Source organism: Symsagittifera roscoffensis, chromosome 8 (assembly GCF_963678635.1).
Source record: "Symsagittifera roscoffensis chromosome 8, txSymRosc1.1, whole genome shotgun sequence".
Lineage (NCBI taxonomy): Eukaryota > Metazoa > Xenacoelomorpha > Acoela > Convolutidae > Symsagittifera > Symsagittifera roscoffensis.
In genome coordinates this window covers 16636080-16653522 of record NC_087069.1, presented here as the reverse complement: position 1 = coordinate 16653522, position 17443 = coordinate 16636080, and the positions used below count along the sequence as shown (strand labels likewise).

Below are 17443 nucleotides of genomic sequence, written 5' to 3'. Positions count from 1 at the left end.
ACCCAAAAACATAAAATTCTACGATGCAGAAAACGAAACATCACCCCGATTGGAATGCAAATATGCAGTAAAAACTGACGTTGAACAATCACAAATAAATTGTTTACAACATTTCAAACTTTATTTAGATTGTCAAAGTAATCACTATGAAGTTGATCTACTTGGAACATCAACTTTTAAACCAATCCCATATTCTCAATGGATAAAAAATAACACCCAACAAAAACGAACAAAACAACACCCACCTAAAAAAGACCATTTTCCATTAATTGAAAAAGAAAATTTAACTGATAAAATAAATTTATCAGGACCACAAACAGACGATTCAAAATACACAATAAATCAAGTTTTTGACCTCCATGACCCACTTGATACAATACCCTTATCAAAATTCGAAATTGAAAACATTTTTCTCCCTCCAACAGAAACAATTACAATTTCAACACTAAAACAATATCAAAATCTTGACCCGATAATTAGACAACTAAAATCATGGCACAAATATAAAACTAAACCTATCAATGCAGATTCAACTATTCTAGGAAACAAAACACTCCTCCGATACTTTCGCAAATTTAATAACACAACAATTATTGAAACTACAGACCTTTTAGAGTATAACTTAAATGAATCTACAGTCCCCTGTCTTCCTTTAAGTATGATTCTCATAGCTTTTAATATTTCACATACACAAAATATTAAAGGACATTCTGGATCAGAAAAAACATACTCAAATTTCATACAAAATTTTTATTTCCCAAATGCACCAATTTGGATAAAAGTACTATGCAATGACTGTATAGTATGTCAACTAAATAAACCTTACCCAAATCAAAAACAAATAGCACAAAAACAAGATTTTAAAGGACAAAGTTTATACTTTAATCATCGTATCTCATTTGATACTAAAGGACCAATTTCACCCTCATCAGAAGGAAATTCCTACATTATGGTAATTGTTGACGCATTTACACATTATGTAGCACTTAACCCAGTACCACATTGTAACGCTTATTATGCATATACAACGCTTTATGAACACTGGATAGCAAAATTTGGACTACCAGAAATTTTAGTCACAGACAACGGTACAGAATTCATAAATAATGAAATTATCACACTATGTCATTTATATAACATTAAACACAAACCACGTACATCTCATGCACCTTGGACAAACGGCTTAGTCGAAGGTATGAACCGTTCATTACAAGAATATCTTAGATGTATCATCAACGGAAATGATACAAGATATACCGAATGGTCAGCAGATGTAAAATTATTTCCCTTAGCATATAATTCACAAATCACGACAACTCTAGGAATGTCACCATATGAAATGGTTTTTAACCAAAAGCCACGCAAACCAATAATGTTTACAGCAAATTCTCATAAAAACGCACAAGGTTATTGTCAACCAAAAAAAGAATCAATTTGTTATAACCTACCTTTACATACACACGATGAAGATCATTTTCATCACCCACAAATTCTTAAATTAGCCTCCGGTACACACACCGAATGGATTCTAAATAGAGATAAAAAACACAATGAAATTTATCAAAAAGTAACAAAAAGTTATTACAAAGACAAAACATTAATGAACAAATAAATTCACGTTTTACACCAGCCTCCGATTTAAAAATTGGAACATTTGTTTTAATACCTAATTTTACTACTCAAAAAGGAATTTCTAAAAAATTACAACCCCTTCGTAAAGGACCATACCAAATAATTGCAAGACCCACTGATGTCACATATAAAATCACCGACTCAGACAAAAAAGAAATCGTTCAGCACCGAAACAACCTATTACCTTATTACCCAAAAGAATACGCACTCCGCGAATTAACTCAATTATATTCTTTCACAGGTTTAAAAGTTATTCAAAATGACCCACATCCGAAAAACACAACAAAGGAACAAAATGATATCCCCATCGAAAATCAAAATACAAAATCAACCGCCACCAAAACCAATACAAAAAACCTAGACCAAAAAACATCTCACAAAGTAAGAAAAAATAGAAAAATGACCGAACAAAAAATACCCCAAGAGCAAATCGACAAATCAGAACATAGAAAATCAACACGACTTCGAAATCAACCACGTAAAAATTACAAAATATTCATCCCCCAATCTAAAATATTAAAGAAAGTGGAATTTCAAAAGCAAATTTAACTTTATACTTCACAGTCTTGAAACCTCTGAAACATTTTCAATTTCCATTTTTCAAAATAACATGCTGACAAATACGCAATAATTCTAGTTCACAATAGACCAATAGGATTCATCCAATCCGTCACTTTCTCTAACTCAAACTAAGATCAATTAGACGAATTATATAAAACTCCAGGCATATCTATAACTATAACTTTACGACCTCCAGGTCAAAAATAAGCAAACCACTCCAACTTGACAACTAAAATAAATATCACCATAATCCCATACCCCTCCCTTATCTAATAACCCAAAAATCAACAATATTTCCCCAACTCCTAGAGCCTAAAGTAAAAAAATGAACATTTTACTTAGCCTAAAGTACAAAAATCTCAATACCCCGGATCATTTGACAAACAAAAATAAAGAAAAAGACGACCTCCCGATCACCATAAAAATTGCCCCCAACAATTTTTTACAAAACTCAACCCACTTGTCAAAAAACTAATAAACAATCCGACCACACTTGAAAATCGCCCCAAACAGCAAAAAATATTCGACCAAGAAGTCATTTCTTAAATGCTCTTCTATCAAACAGTCACTAAAATTTTCATAAACCTTAAACAATTTTTTACGATACTTGCAACCTTTATAATATTTCTTTTTGATATACTTGAATCTTTTCTAATAATCTTAATCATTTTTTGTAACATTTTTTTAATTTTCTACACTATATTCGAACTATTTCTCCAACTTTCCAAAACCCTTGATTATATCCACAGGTACGTTTCATACAACTTGTCTAAATGATACGAACAATTTTCAGTAGATCTGATACTTTTTTATTGTTTGTAATTTTCATAACATTTTTATCATCCCTCATTTTGACCATATGCAAATGAATAAAGAAAGCAATCATCACATTTGCCCTAGCAACAATCTTTCTAATTATTTTTTTGGAAGAATATTATAATAAACACAAACTTTCTCACTAAAGTAATAAATCAAAAATCTATCAAAAATTGCTACCCAACAGTCACAAAGTCAGTCTTCACCGACATCATCCCAAGATAACCCAACAACACCTTCAACTACTCAAAACCCTCAAACATCTACACGAATTTCTTTTCAAGATAATCCATACACCCTTGAAGAACGACACGCTCGTTTATCTGAACCACTAGAACCAGTTCAACGACAAGCATCTCTAAGTGAACCAACATATAACCTATACCCAACACTACCACAAGAACTAAGTAGAATACGACACCTTAGTCAGAACCAAAACACAACAGAAATAAATAGACAAATTATACATCCTCGACGAATTAAAAATTTTCAAACCCCCAGAGTTCATTTTGAAATACCTCAATCACCATCACAAAGCACTCCAGAAAATCCCACTGGTATTACACCAGAAACCCCTACACTTTTTTCACAACGAAGCACTTCAAGTCTACCCTCAGATTACTTAGTTTCAACACCAACATCTGAACAAATACGTGAAAATCCTTTCAACCCCCTAAATCAAACATCACGACTACCATATTGGACAACACATTCATTCACACAAGGTGAACCAAATTTAATCAATGACCCCATAGACATTTCTACAGATACAACATCTTCATCATTACCCGAAACATTATCACTTCCATCAACACCATCGATTAGTCAAATTTCACCGACACCTCTTAACTTAAATTTTCCAAACATTCTCGACGCAAGATACCGAGAACAATCATCAACAAATATTCCTCTAAGATTAGATTGGAATACATTTACAGCACCTCCACCATTATTTGGACAACATCTAGAAAGTAACCGCCTTCATAACTGGGCACTTAATAGGTTACAATATCGCCAAGATATTCACGACGATATCCGTGATCACAATATCCAAATACTCCAACAAAACAGTTTACAATTAAAGTTTGAAATCACAGTTAAGTTAAATAACATTACTCAACATCCCTACCCATTAAACCCACCAAACATAACAGCTCAATCATTACCACCACCGTTTATAACTACTGAAGTAATATATAAATACGACAGATATACCAAAAACACAATTGGTTACATTACATTTTATAACCCATACTCAGGATTATCATATACATGTATATTCTAGAAATATTAGTTTTTCTCCAACTCCTTTTTCTAGTAACCTCAAATCAAAACATCAACCCTTCTCCCCGCACAGGACCCCAAGATTTACTAGTAACACATTACGATTGTGAAGAAAACGAACAAAAAACACTACACAAGTATGCAATAAATCAAGTATCACAATGTGAAACAGAAGCACAAGCTATAGAAACTACAAATGTAATAGCAACACTCTATTCAAAAGCCCGAGCAACAACAGTTACAGGTTATAAACTCACAGCAACATTTTCCGAAAAGAAAGTACATTGTTCACAAGTCTCGAACGGAAATAAAAACCGACTTGACCATGAATCATTCTATCAGAGTAATATAGAACGACTTTTACATCTCAATCCCGACGATTGTAAAAATGAATTACTTAGACTAAACATCACACAAAATAAAAACTCCGAAAGAAAGTTCGTATACTTTCAAGTTTTTTCAGACTCTGTACATCAATCACAACTTGAAAGACACCAAGGACATATAAAACTAGATGATAAATACCCATATAACGGCGCACACGGACGATTAACCTATGACATACACGATAAACATTGGATACCACACATTGGTATAAATAACCCATCAAACTGCAAAGCAGACACAAAAAATAAAGGATACCAAGAAATAATGTTTTTCGACTGGAAAATACAACTCGAAAAAATACAACTCACACGAGATTTATCAGACAACACAATGATCTATCAAGGAATCAGATTACCTTGTAAAAATGATCAAGGTTATTGCGACCCTACAACACAAACACAAGCAACAATTGTTTGGTTCCCCGAAGACACATGTACAACATTTCAAGTAGCAAAAATACACGCTCGTATGATAAAATTTCACGAAAAATACTTTATACAATCAATTCCATATGAACAAGTACATCCATCACGAAAACAAAGTACTAATTTTAGAAACATACACAATATAGAAAATAAATTGACACGTTTTCAAATATATCAAGAAACAGAACTTGCATGTAAATACAGGAACCCACTTCACAAAACACAATACTCTGAAATATTAGTTGAATACGAAAAAGGATTCGACATGACCACTGGAAAAATAAAAATCGACCCATATGCCACAGGTCATCCTCCAAACGAAGGAACATCATATATACCAGTTAATTTTCAAAAAAGTAACGGACAACCTGGTGGACATCTAAAGCCCCATGACACTAGAAGCACACGTTTACAAGAATTATCACTAATGAATACTACATATTTCGGTAATATCCACTATGATATTCACTTAGATATGAAACTAGATTACACAATTAGCCGCATTTTTCAAGAAATGTCACTCTCCGAATTAGAAACACTACACCAACTATGCGAATTAGAACGAACACAAATATTACAATCACTTGCACTAGCAGTATTAAAAATACGCTACGCAGGATACTTATTATCAGGAAATAGATCAAATTTTTTAGACTATGAAAGAAACATATTATGGTTTTATACTTGCACTAAAAAAGTATCACCACTATACGTTTTTGAAGATAAACGATGTTATAAAAGAATCCCTATCTTTTATAAGAATAAAGTACATTTCGTTGACACACTTTCACGAAGAACCTATTTCTGGGATACCGCAGTCCCATGTGGATCAGAAAATAGCCACAATGTAGTACAACTAAACCCTGACGAAGATAAATATTACCTTCTCACTCCATATCCCACATTAATGCAATCACTCAAAAAATTTTCACCAGAAAGCATTCGCGCTATTGCTCGAAACCCAAATATAGACTTACAATCCATAGGAATATATTCAAAATCAGATATTCAACATCACATTAGAACACAACAATTCCAAAAATTATTAACACAAATGGACACTATACAAAGACAATCAATTGACCAAAATTTACGCAAACTTGCAGAAACCGCAGGATTTGCCGATATCTACACGCAAGACTATAGCGGATATTTTAAAGATATTAAAGATTATATATATCTAAACGGTGAAAAATACCGTCCCCAAGATATATCACCAATCAACATTTTTAGCTTTGTTACACTCAAAAATGAAATCCTTGATTTTCTAGGATGGCCCTACTACATCTTAGAAAAATTGACTATTTTATACGCAATGCTTAACTTTATTGGATTTCTTTTCTCACTTTTAAAAGGAATTTACAACACATGTGCTATACACACACAAGTAAATAGACAAGCAAGCGTAGCACGCATACTCTTTGCAGGATTTTTTGGAATTTTTTCTTCATCTATAAACAAAATTCTTTTAGACGCACAAATAAAAGAATACAACACAAAAATAGCAACACGACAGAACACATACGACGAAGAACATAACAATGTAGACACAACGCCAACGGCACCACAATTACCACCCCTACCACATAACCATCCACTATCCCTAGTCCCACGAAATTTTCGAAATTTAGCAATCACACATAATCCAAATTTTCGACCAACCACATCACAAAGTCCCATCCAACATATAATGACACACCAGTCACAGGATGATAATACTTATGAACAAATTATTGAACAACCCCATACCACCGCTTTTCAGTCTCAAAATAATCATTTTTTTAGCCCACGATGAGCCGACAACTTGGATCCCTACACCGATCAAATTCCCACCCAACCAACCTCACCTCTCCAATCCCAATAATACCACTTTTTGCTTTTCCGCAACCCGATTTCCCACCTAGTAATGTAACATCAGGCATGAATTCCGACACTAATTCACACATCTCAGTTTTATACTCCACCTCACAACTCAATAACCCGAATATTGAAACCCCCGATGAATTCGCCGATTCAGAACCATCCCCATCCAATAATTTTCATAACTCTTCAAATTTTTCTCAACCCCCTTTTCAACCTATATTATCAAATAACCCTGACCCAATCAATTCCACACCCTCTTATGCTTCCCAAGTTACCCCAACCTACTCCTCATTTCATTCTGACCAATCATCTCATTCTCCAGACACCCCCCGAATCTCCCCAGAGCTAGATAATTTTATTACCCTCCAACAACAACCCTACCACCTTCACACCCCAACCATAAACCAAATCTCCTCCACAATAAATTCATCCAACCCCCCTACCCCTACACCCTCTTCAAATTATACTGAATCATTAGCACCGTCGTCCACATCTACTGAATCTTCACTCAACACTAATAGAGCTTACCGCACTTTTAAAAGAAAGCTCCCCAACCATCCTTTCCCAGCAAAACCAGGAACAGCCCGTAAATACATCAACCATCCCAAGCATACTAACACAAAAGAATTTTTAGCTATCACCTTACCCTCATTCCCACAATACACCTTAAACACCCCTCACGACACTAACGAAACACGCAGCTTTGTAGACGAATACGTTTTAATGCCCACTCTCTCTTGGACCTCATATTATCATTTTACTAATCCCCTTTGCTTACCTTTATCTAGCACTCACATCGATATAGAGCGAAATAAGGACATGCTATATCGACTCACTACACCACTAACCACTAGACAATTTACTTACGTTGGATATAACAAATCACTAAAAACACACACTGCACCTAGAGCTAATGAATATACACTAGAATACTATGATCGAAACATCATCAGAGCTAACCAAGATCAATTCTTAGACGACGATCGCTTCGCTAATCCACAAATCACCGAGAAATTTTTCATCAAAACACCATATGTATTTACACTAAACATCTTCGATCGTAAGTTTGACCACATTATTTCAGAAGCACTAACAGACACACAAGCATACGAAAGTTTTAAAGAACGCTTCCACATATTTTCACTAACCTTTCATTTCCTTGCACCACACGAAAGAGATTTACACTGCTCACACGATATTATGTTGCGCACTAAACAAACCCACACATATAGTTATTATCGTTTCATCCAAAATCACTTTGACCTACACACACCCTCTAGACAACCACACCATCGTTTTCAATTCATTAATTCCAAATACACTTCACCATTTTTTCTAAATTTCACATATTGCATTAAAGATACTAACCTTCATGGTATTCTTCGCAATTATGATCCCATAACCCAAATGTACATCTTCTGTCCCATCACCAAGACCTTCAACGCCGAAGAATCCCGACCCTTCCTTATCCCGCACGAGTTTGTACAACCTATAGAAATCCCAATTTTAGAATTCATCCACAACACTAAATTCAATCACAAATTATATAATCTAATCCAAAACACACCTTATGAGTTTGCAGTTGGCACTGAAGAACTAACCACCATTAAGGCACTTCAATTGCTTTGGCCACTGCTTCAGACTAAAAATATCATCCGCATCTTAGCTAAACTACTAACAACTTCCGATCTCATCCACGACATCTTCCCCCACGGTTTTTTCCCCGACGACTAACAGGTAAGTATGAATTATATGTAAATTACTAACTAATTACAATATTAAAAACTCACCATTCTTTATCCATGTTTTCTTTAGATTTTTAGCCTTCATCCGACAATCATCTAAAAAATTCACAAAAAGAAAAATAAAAAATCGAAAATTTCTTCAAACAATTTCAAAATTCTATTAATCTTTTACACTTATAAATTTAATAAATTTAATACCAATGCAGTAAATTCATTTATAAAATTCTTCCCTCACAAGCAGTAAATCTAATTATGATGAAAATTTGTAACTTAATTTTCCCCCATAACTAGCAGTAAATTTTAAAATTCTATGTAGTAAATTGATAAAACAAAAATGCAGTACTAACCTTTTGATATTTCCATTCATTCGCACAGAAATTCTATCCACACTCGCACAGCTCGCCCACGAAGAATTGTTTAAAATAATGAATTTCAGTTTCAAGTTTTCACACTCAACAACTCTAACACAAGATAACACGTTTCAAACTTTCCTTTAACCCGGTTGGAAAGGAATTATATACTAAACAACACTAACCAACGCAGCTTACTAAACACCACAAATCATAGAATAACAGCTTGACTAAGAGAAGGAAACCAACGGTACCCAAACCGGATTAACCCAGTTTAAAACTGGATAAATTATTCTTTTGAAGACTATTAAAAAGTCTCAGAAAGAAATAATAAAACACAAAAAAGTCGAAAGACAAACCCATACCACAAACAATTTGATTTTTGAAAAAAGGACACAACCAACAAGACATAAGAAAAACCACAACAAACCCAACATAAAACGTTGTCACATAACAAGACCCCTCACAGAAACCGCATGAAATCATACTCCCACTCCTGGCCTAACCCATCAGGAAGGACGTCCTGAGCATGCTCTATAGCCGGCCTAACCCACCGCGCTACATCCACGCTTTGTGACCACACTCCTATTTTTAATAAGAGCTACTCAAGGGTGAGTAACTCTTCAAAATAACCAAACTAAAACAAAAAGCTTTTGTGAAAACAACTAACTAAAATCATAATTAAAAAATATTAAACTAATAAAAGTTTTATAAAATGTAAATTACATTATGCAATACACAGATCAGAATACAACACCAAGGACGAACATCTAAAGACAAAACGACCCCACTACACTCGAGAGAGAATGGCCAACTACAATCGATATGCCGCTCACAATCACAACTCAAAGGATTTAGAGTACGACTTGACTTCGCAGAAAAGGACTTCATTGAACTAGACCAATGACCACCTCGATGCTCAAGTATACGTACAGATCCGAGTAACCAGGCATCCCCTCCACGCACAATCTCCACGCCATTCCCAAACTAGATCAGACACAAAAGAAGTTCTCCACGAAGAACAGAAAAACCTGACATAGCCAACCATTCTGAAATCAGATTTGAGTTTGTTGCGGAGACTTAGTCGTTGTCACTAGAAGACACAACGTCTTATGTCCCTAACTCCAGCTTCCTGGAACTTCTCTAACAAAGAGTAAACGGAAGAAAATTATGATGTTCGCCAAATACCAACGTCCATCATCCATCCTTCGAATTACAGAAAAATTATTCTAAAAAACTCTGTAAAACCCGGATGGGTGGAACCTGATCTAAACTACATTTTATGATTGGATAAATTAGATATTTTTCCAATGTAAAGTATTTAATATTAACCAATCATGATCCATCTAACTAACAACCCACTTATTTGTAAGTGCTGAAATTACTTGTAATTTCAGCACCAGAGAGATTTGAATTTAACTTAGAAATTAGTTGAACTCTCCCGAGTACTTCAGCAGCCGCAATAAACCAGTATACCCTAGATCTATTGAGCCTAGCAGAGACTAGTTAAACAACCTGAGACTAGATAGTATAAGAGTAAGATTAGGATCGGTATTAGACTAAGAAGTTGCCCGAATCTATCCGGCCGAAAATAAGATAGCGTGACGAGCAGACGGTGTACCCTATCCGAAATTACTCTATGAGTTATACCCATCGGTCATAACTCACTCAGCTGGATTTTTTCAGCTGAATTTTTTGCCCAGCAATTTGCCTAAAAAACATATTTTGGCTGATAAACGAAAATGATTCAGGGAGCAAAATGTATCAAAGAATTTTTAAAACAGTAGTCTGAATACTTGCTATATTTCAGATCTGACGAATTTGAGCTCACTATAAGATATCGCCAATAACAAATTGGAAAAAATTATTTTTCTTTTGTACACGATCCAAACTCTAATTATGCAAACGTAAAAACAGAAATGAAAAAGTTCGTCCATATTTGTTGAAAAAATTGAATAGAAAAAAAACATTTGAATTCACAGTTGGTCTAAATTTTAGTATGTTTGGGCTAGTTCAGTAATACAAGACCTCAAAAATGCAGGAATAAAAATGTCAGCTATCGGGCAGTGAAAAACCTTGGAGCTAAATGAAAATTTCCGTATGATTTTTGATTATATTAAGTTGGTTCAGCCGAGAAGAGATAAAAACAAATTAGTTGCAAGAATAACCGGTTGCTGTGCAAGTAGCACAGCACAGAATGTTCCGATCACAATTTGGAAAAAAAATTAATAAAAAAAAGTTTTTTTTTTTCAAATGGCGTCTTTTTTGTTTTGGTACAATGAAAGAACTAAATGAAAGCTTAAAAATTGTATTGTAAAAAACAACTCAGCAAAAGTTTTTCACATAGAACAAATATAAAATTAAATTGTACAAATTTAAAATGTACATTTTTTAATTCAATTTTAATTTCATTTCTAAACATTTCTTGTCAAATAATTTAGATAGTTTTAACAGAAAAAAAGTTAATTATTAAAAACAGGCGCGGATCTAGGATTTTCTCTAGGAGGAGGGGGGGGGGGGCAGATTTCAAAAAATAGTCAAAAAATTTTTTTTCGATTTTTTTATTCGACCAAATTGATTTTCTGAGCTCTCCCAAATGACTAAAAACCTCCATGTTTTACCCAATTTTGTGCGCTGCAGGCAAAATTTTGAAAAAAATAGACCAAAAAAGCGTTTTTAGGCACTTTTTTGAAAATTTTGACCAAAAAGTCACTTTAAGAAAAATTTTAGGGTCCGTCAGCCAAAAATGGATATCTCAAAATAGTACAAAGGGAGACCCTTTGGATCAGTAGGTGGTCGAATCCCTGAGGGACACTTTTATTAAAGTTTTGTAATGTCGTTTTTGTAATGTTTTTTTAAAAGTTTTGTAATGTCGTTTGAATCGCAGCTGATATTCGACCTAATCCGATTCAGATTATTGTTTGAGGTTCCTGATTTTGCTTGAAAACCAGAAAAAAAGAAAACCAGAAAAAAATTAATGTCCGCCCAAAAACAAAGTTCCTCCCTACTTTCAACCGTCGGAACAAAAAAAAAGGGAGTTATAACTGTTTAACAATTTATGCATCTAACCAGTGGGTGGGTTGTTGGGTTGCCCCCACATGGCAATGTACACTCCATTGGTGGGGTCCACTTTGGACATCTGCAGTGACACTGGCTTGGAAGGGTGGGTGCACATGACCACGTGATCAGAAGAGGCACTCTCCGCCCCATTTAGACCAGTGTAGGTGGCTGAAGAAAGTTGAAAATGAACGAACGTGTATCGAAGGATAAAATATAAGAGAAACTTCCCGAGCAAAATGACAGCTTATATACAAAATAGTACAAACTGTTTCAAAAACGAACTAATTCTTTTCATACTTTAAATTTTTGTTCTTTGAAATTTGTACAAGCGCACACTTGTTTCAAAAAAACGTTGGACTCAGGGGCGGATCCAGGATTTTCTCGAGGGGGGGGGGGCGGACTTTCAAAAATTGTCGACCTTTTTTAGGTCGACCAAATTGATTTTCCGAGCTCTCCCAAAGCAAAAGACCCTGTTTTGGCCAAATTTTCTGCGTCTTTTTAAGCATTTCTTGGAAAATTTTGACCAAAAAATCGATTTTTTCGGCGCGCGCTGCCCCCTCAAAATTAGTATATATTGGCACCAAAGGCGCCCTTAGAAAATTTTTAGGGTCCATCACCAAATATGGATTTTTGAAAATAGTACAAAGGAGGGACCCTTTGGGTCGGGAAGGGGTTGAATCCCTGAGGGGGGGGGGGGGGAGAGCATCCGCCCACTCGCCCCCTCCTCAACCCGCCCCTAATTGAAAATTTAGCGATAGAATTTGAGGGTACAATTCACTCCTTGTTTTTTGAGTGCAGTAGCGCTGGCACTTTTTCTTGATCAGCCTTTTAGAAAACAATTGAGTTCTACCGAAACCCCTAGAATGGGACCATATTTGGTGTTCTGCGGAGTAACCAATTATAAGATTTTGGACTGATTTTATAACCAATTTTTGGGCGTGCGTTCCCAAAAAGATGTCCTAGAAAAATTTATGGTTGACCAGCCAGAAATGGCCGTCGTATAATAGTATCGAAGCCTTTTCGAAAATTTTGGCAACCAATTTGAAAAGTAGAAAACAGTCGCGCCCTCCACATCCCCTCTCAGTTTTTGGCAGCTTTTGATGATAAAATGTGAAGTTTTTTTGTTTAAAAAAGTGAAGAATTAAAAAAAGCGCGTGTACCTTTATACGTGTACTCTTTGGCTGTCTGCAATTGTGAGTCATAGAAAGGGTCGGTGACGTCATACGCCTGCTCCCACACTCCATCTGGACCCAGTCTGTACACTGTACGCGTCACAGGGTACTGTGAGTCCACAAAGTCTAAACAGAGACAAAAATTAATTTAAAAAAAACCAGAAATAATTCGACTAATACTAATAATAATGTAATACTGAAAGGACTGATTTTACTAATGATTCGATCCTAAGTGATCATTCCACAAGAGTTTTTAGTCAAAACAAAAAGCATATACGCCCAATTTTACTCGTTCAGACTCACCAGCGGATTTAGAAGGGGGATGTCTGCCACCTCCCCCCCCCCCCATTCCAATCAGGGATTCGACCCCCTGCCGAACCAAAGCCGACCCCTCGTACTATTGTCAGATATTCATTTTTGGCTGACTGACCCTAAAATTTCTCTAAAAGAGCCTTCGGTTCCAAAATATACTTCGCGCCAAAAACACATTTTTTTTTGTCAAAATTTTCCAAAAAGTGTCTAAAAACTGAAAACGCTTTTTTGGCATGTTTTTTCAAACATTTGGGGTCTTTGTAGCAATTTGTGAGAGCCCAGAAAATTAATTTGGTCGACCTAAAAAAAAGATTGACAAAGTTTTCGACATTTTTTTGAAAATCCGCCCCCTCCCCCTCGAGAAAATCCTAGATCCACCTCTGTTCAGACTGAAGACGCTCTTGCATCAAATTCATGATTTTAATATAAGAAAAACGGGTGTTTTTTGCGTGTCATCCAGCTTCAAATAAGTTCTGGGGTGTCAAGGTTCAAATAAAGCACAGTGAGCTACGTAGATGCGTACAATTCCAACCTATTTTTTTAGCTACTTTGAAATAAAAACATGATTTTGACACACGAAAATAGTCACGAAACTACACGAATTTTATGTAAGCCTTATTTTTGATCTTTTTTGTTTAAAAATTTTTTTCAAACATTTTTCCTTAATTTTTGCAATGTGATTGAGCAGATATTTTATCACTTTATGTCAACAAAAACCAAAATATAACATCGCAAAGAAGAGTTTTCGAGTTTTCAGAAAGACTTTATCAATAGTTCAATCAAATTTAAAAGCATTTTTTCCTTAAGTTTTGAAAAAACGCCAAAAAAAACCTGCACAATCTACCTGAAAAACACAAAAAAAAACTACAAAAATTGAGCAAAATTAGAGCTTTTGGTAGGCATGTGGCTTTTATTTAACTCCATTAGTGACCCCATTAAGGTGTTCAAGTGCGGAAAACCGCAACTGAGGTTGTTCATTACTCTTTTCTCTAGATTATTCCAAGGTGACCAGTCGATGAGCACAATGCTCCTTGATGACTTCTTCAAACATTTCATATATTTATTACCTAAGGCTTGCTCCTTGTAGCTGGTAATTAATTGAATCTTGAATCTTGATGACTCACCGATGACCATGGTGCCCGGCATGTCCCCTGGGGCCACAGTTATCTTGGGAGGGGCCATGGTAGTCCTGTCTGCAATGGACGTCACGGAGGAGTTGATCTCAATCCCATTCACCAGAATGTACGTACTGGAAGCAGTTCAAATTTATACTTGGATGAACATTTACATGGAAAGTAGTTGTAAATACTTGATATTTAGTATAACTGGATTCATCATTATTGTATTCATGCGCATTGAGATTGAAAGATTCAACTTAGACTAAGGGAAAAGAAACGTCGTAATTCGAATTCAGAAATACACTTTTGAAGATACGAACAGAGTCTGAGCAAAAACGAAAAATTATGAAAGATCCTTTTATGGACAAAAAAATGATCTCGGAACAATCGACGTTTACTTACTACACTCTCAACTCGTAAGCTGTGTTCGGGTTCAACGCTTCAAACGTGTGCATGTTCAACTGAGCAGTCGTCAAACAGGAATCCTCAACTCCGTCAATGTACATGCAGAATCCAGTGATCTCACCCATGTTGTTGAGCCAGTTGACAGTCAGTGAATCGTGAGTGACAGCTGTCATTTTCAGTTCGGACACTGCGGGCGGAAGGGTATGAACTGTTGCCTATAATAGGGTCTTGCGTTTTTGTTACATGAGTTTTATCTAATTCTTTTATCTGATATAATTTTAGAATTTAAATTTTAAAGAGTTTCAAGCTTGTTATTCTTTTTTGACGGCAGCGACAGTTTTCGGCAGAACCCTTACATTTGAGCTGCATTACATTAATCCGGTTTTAAAATGACTTATTTACAAAGTTGAGAAAAAATCGAAACCGAGTAAAAAATGTATGTAAAAAACATACAAAATTGTGAAGAAAAAAAACAAGATTTCTGATTTGACAAAAAACCTAACAGAAAACTTACGAAATCTGACACTTCAGACAGCACGCCGTTTTTCTCCACCGCTCCCTTGTACATATAACCTGTGCCCGCAATCAGACCAGTGTCCTCTATGATGGGCGAGCTGAAGTCAGAAGCTATTTTCACACCATCCCTCCATAAATGGTAAGTGAAAGCGGGGTCTGTCACATCGAAGCTGATCTGAACTGACGTCTCGCCCAGGGGGACTAGCTCAAGGGCAGGGGGGAGGGGCGCTGGAAATTAATATGAACTTGTACAGAATGGCAAAATGCTTACTAATGAATAAATAGGTGGTACTAAGACACAGGAAATGATAGAAGCTGAGTTGATCAATTAAGACGAATTCAAAAATTGTAATTTAAATTTCAATTTGTAAGAACTTAACCGATAAAAAATAAATTCATTAGTAAAAGATTTGCAAACAGCAAACTTGAAAGGAGCGCTAATTATTTCGCTCGATATTTTTCTCCATCACTGAAGTTTGTCATTAAAAGTGTCATACAAAATGGTGTTAAAACTTAGTTTTATGTTCAAAATGTTGTTTTCTGTTAACTATCTTTATGTTTGAAATATCCAATTTTTCAAACTTTTCAGATACATAAAGTCTATCTCAGCAATGAAGTTTAATCAGGGTTTGCTGAAACAAAGTTTCCGTTTTCATTTTTCTGTTGCAATTTTGAGCAGTTCTTACTTGTGTGAGCTGTAATGGACAGCATGTCTTCACTGTGAAGTGTAGTGTTTTCGCCTCCATTCACTGTCATTTCACAGAAGACGTAAGACCTGAAAATCAGAAGAAATTTCAATGGAAACGGGATAACAACCGGTTGCTGCATTACAATGTCAATTTTTTTCAAGTGTTGGAGGTTTTTGTAGCCGGAATCCAAACTTCTAACTTTTGCAAGCAATTTGAATGATGCTGGTTCTGCGATCTAAAAACTTCAAATTAATTGCTCACAGCATATAAAAATAGAAACTACAAAGAATTAGTTTTTTGAGAAATTTTGAAAAAATTACTTCGCTCCTGATTGCATTATGAGCACAACAGTAAGTTTTTCTCGCGAAGTAGTTTTCTTAGAAAATTGTTTGTTTGAATACAAAGCTCGTACTGCATTTCAAAGTTAAACTTTTCCTCGTCATCCAAAAAAATGCTAATCATTCGATCTCCTAAAATGAATGGTAACTGCTTAAACATAGCTTATCGAAGATTGGAAAGAGTAATTAACTCAAGTAAACATAGAAAAAAAACACTGACTTTATTGAAACTTTCAACTTTCGAAGTTCAAATAAAAAATACATGCCCTTTAATTTTTTTGAATTTCTAGACTAGAGAAAATCGGATCAAAAGGTAAAGTTTTTTTCTACTGGAAATCTAAAAGTTAATTTCCCCTTTTCAAACTAGAAATCATTCACGTTTTTCTTGCGATTTCCGCGTTCGTGAATGGATATTGGTATTTAAGTCACTTTCAGCAAATGAATTTCAGTTGAACTCAAGAAGTGCATATATACCTAAGTGCATTAAAAAATGCATCAATATGTATGAATGCACATCTGTAGTTATTATGGACTTTTAAGACTTTTACTGAAAAAAAATCAACAAAATATATATAAGAGTCTTCACCACGTTCATTACTCTTAATAAGATTTTTTGTATCAATAGCATTTCAGTTGTTTGACGATACACCAAATTTATGATCAGAACAAGAAGAAAAACACATTAAATTAACAATTACGCCAATTCAAATTTAGTGTAAAGAATTGTATCCGAGGTTTTTTTCGTTGTATGGAAATCAACCCGGGTTTAA

The 17443-nt window shown here is 35.0% G+C and overlaps 1 protein-coding gene across 1 annotated transcript in view; it reads right to left on the bottom strand.

The window, feature by feature from the left end:
• LOC134853393 (uncharacterized) overlaps positions 1-17443 on the bottom strand; it is a 196480-nt gene that overhangs the window by 138634 nt on the left and 40403 nt on the right. Inside the window, exons 11-16 of the mRNA XM_063869385.1 lie at positions 16333-16421; positions 15645-15874; positions 15128-15345; positions 14732-14856; positions 13284-13421; positions 12133-12291 (exon numbers count right to left, since the gene is read on the bottom strand). Of these exons, the coding sequence (XP_063725455.1) occupies positions 12133-12291; positions 13284-13421; positions 14732-14856; positions 15128-15345; positions 15645-15874; positions 16333-16421 (959 nt within the window). The remainder of the gene's footprint in view (positions 1-12132; positions 12292-13283; positions 13422-14731; positions 14857-15127; positions 15346-15644; positions 15875-16332; positions 16422-17443) is intronic.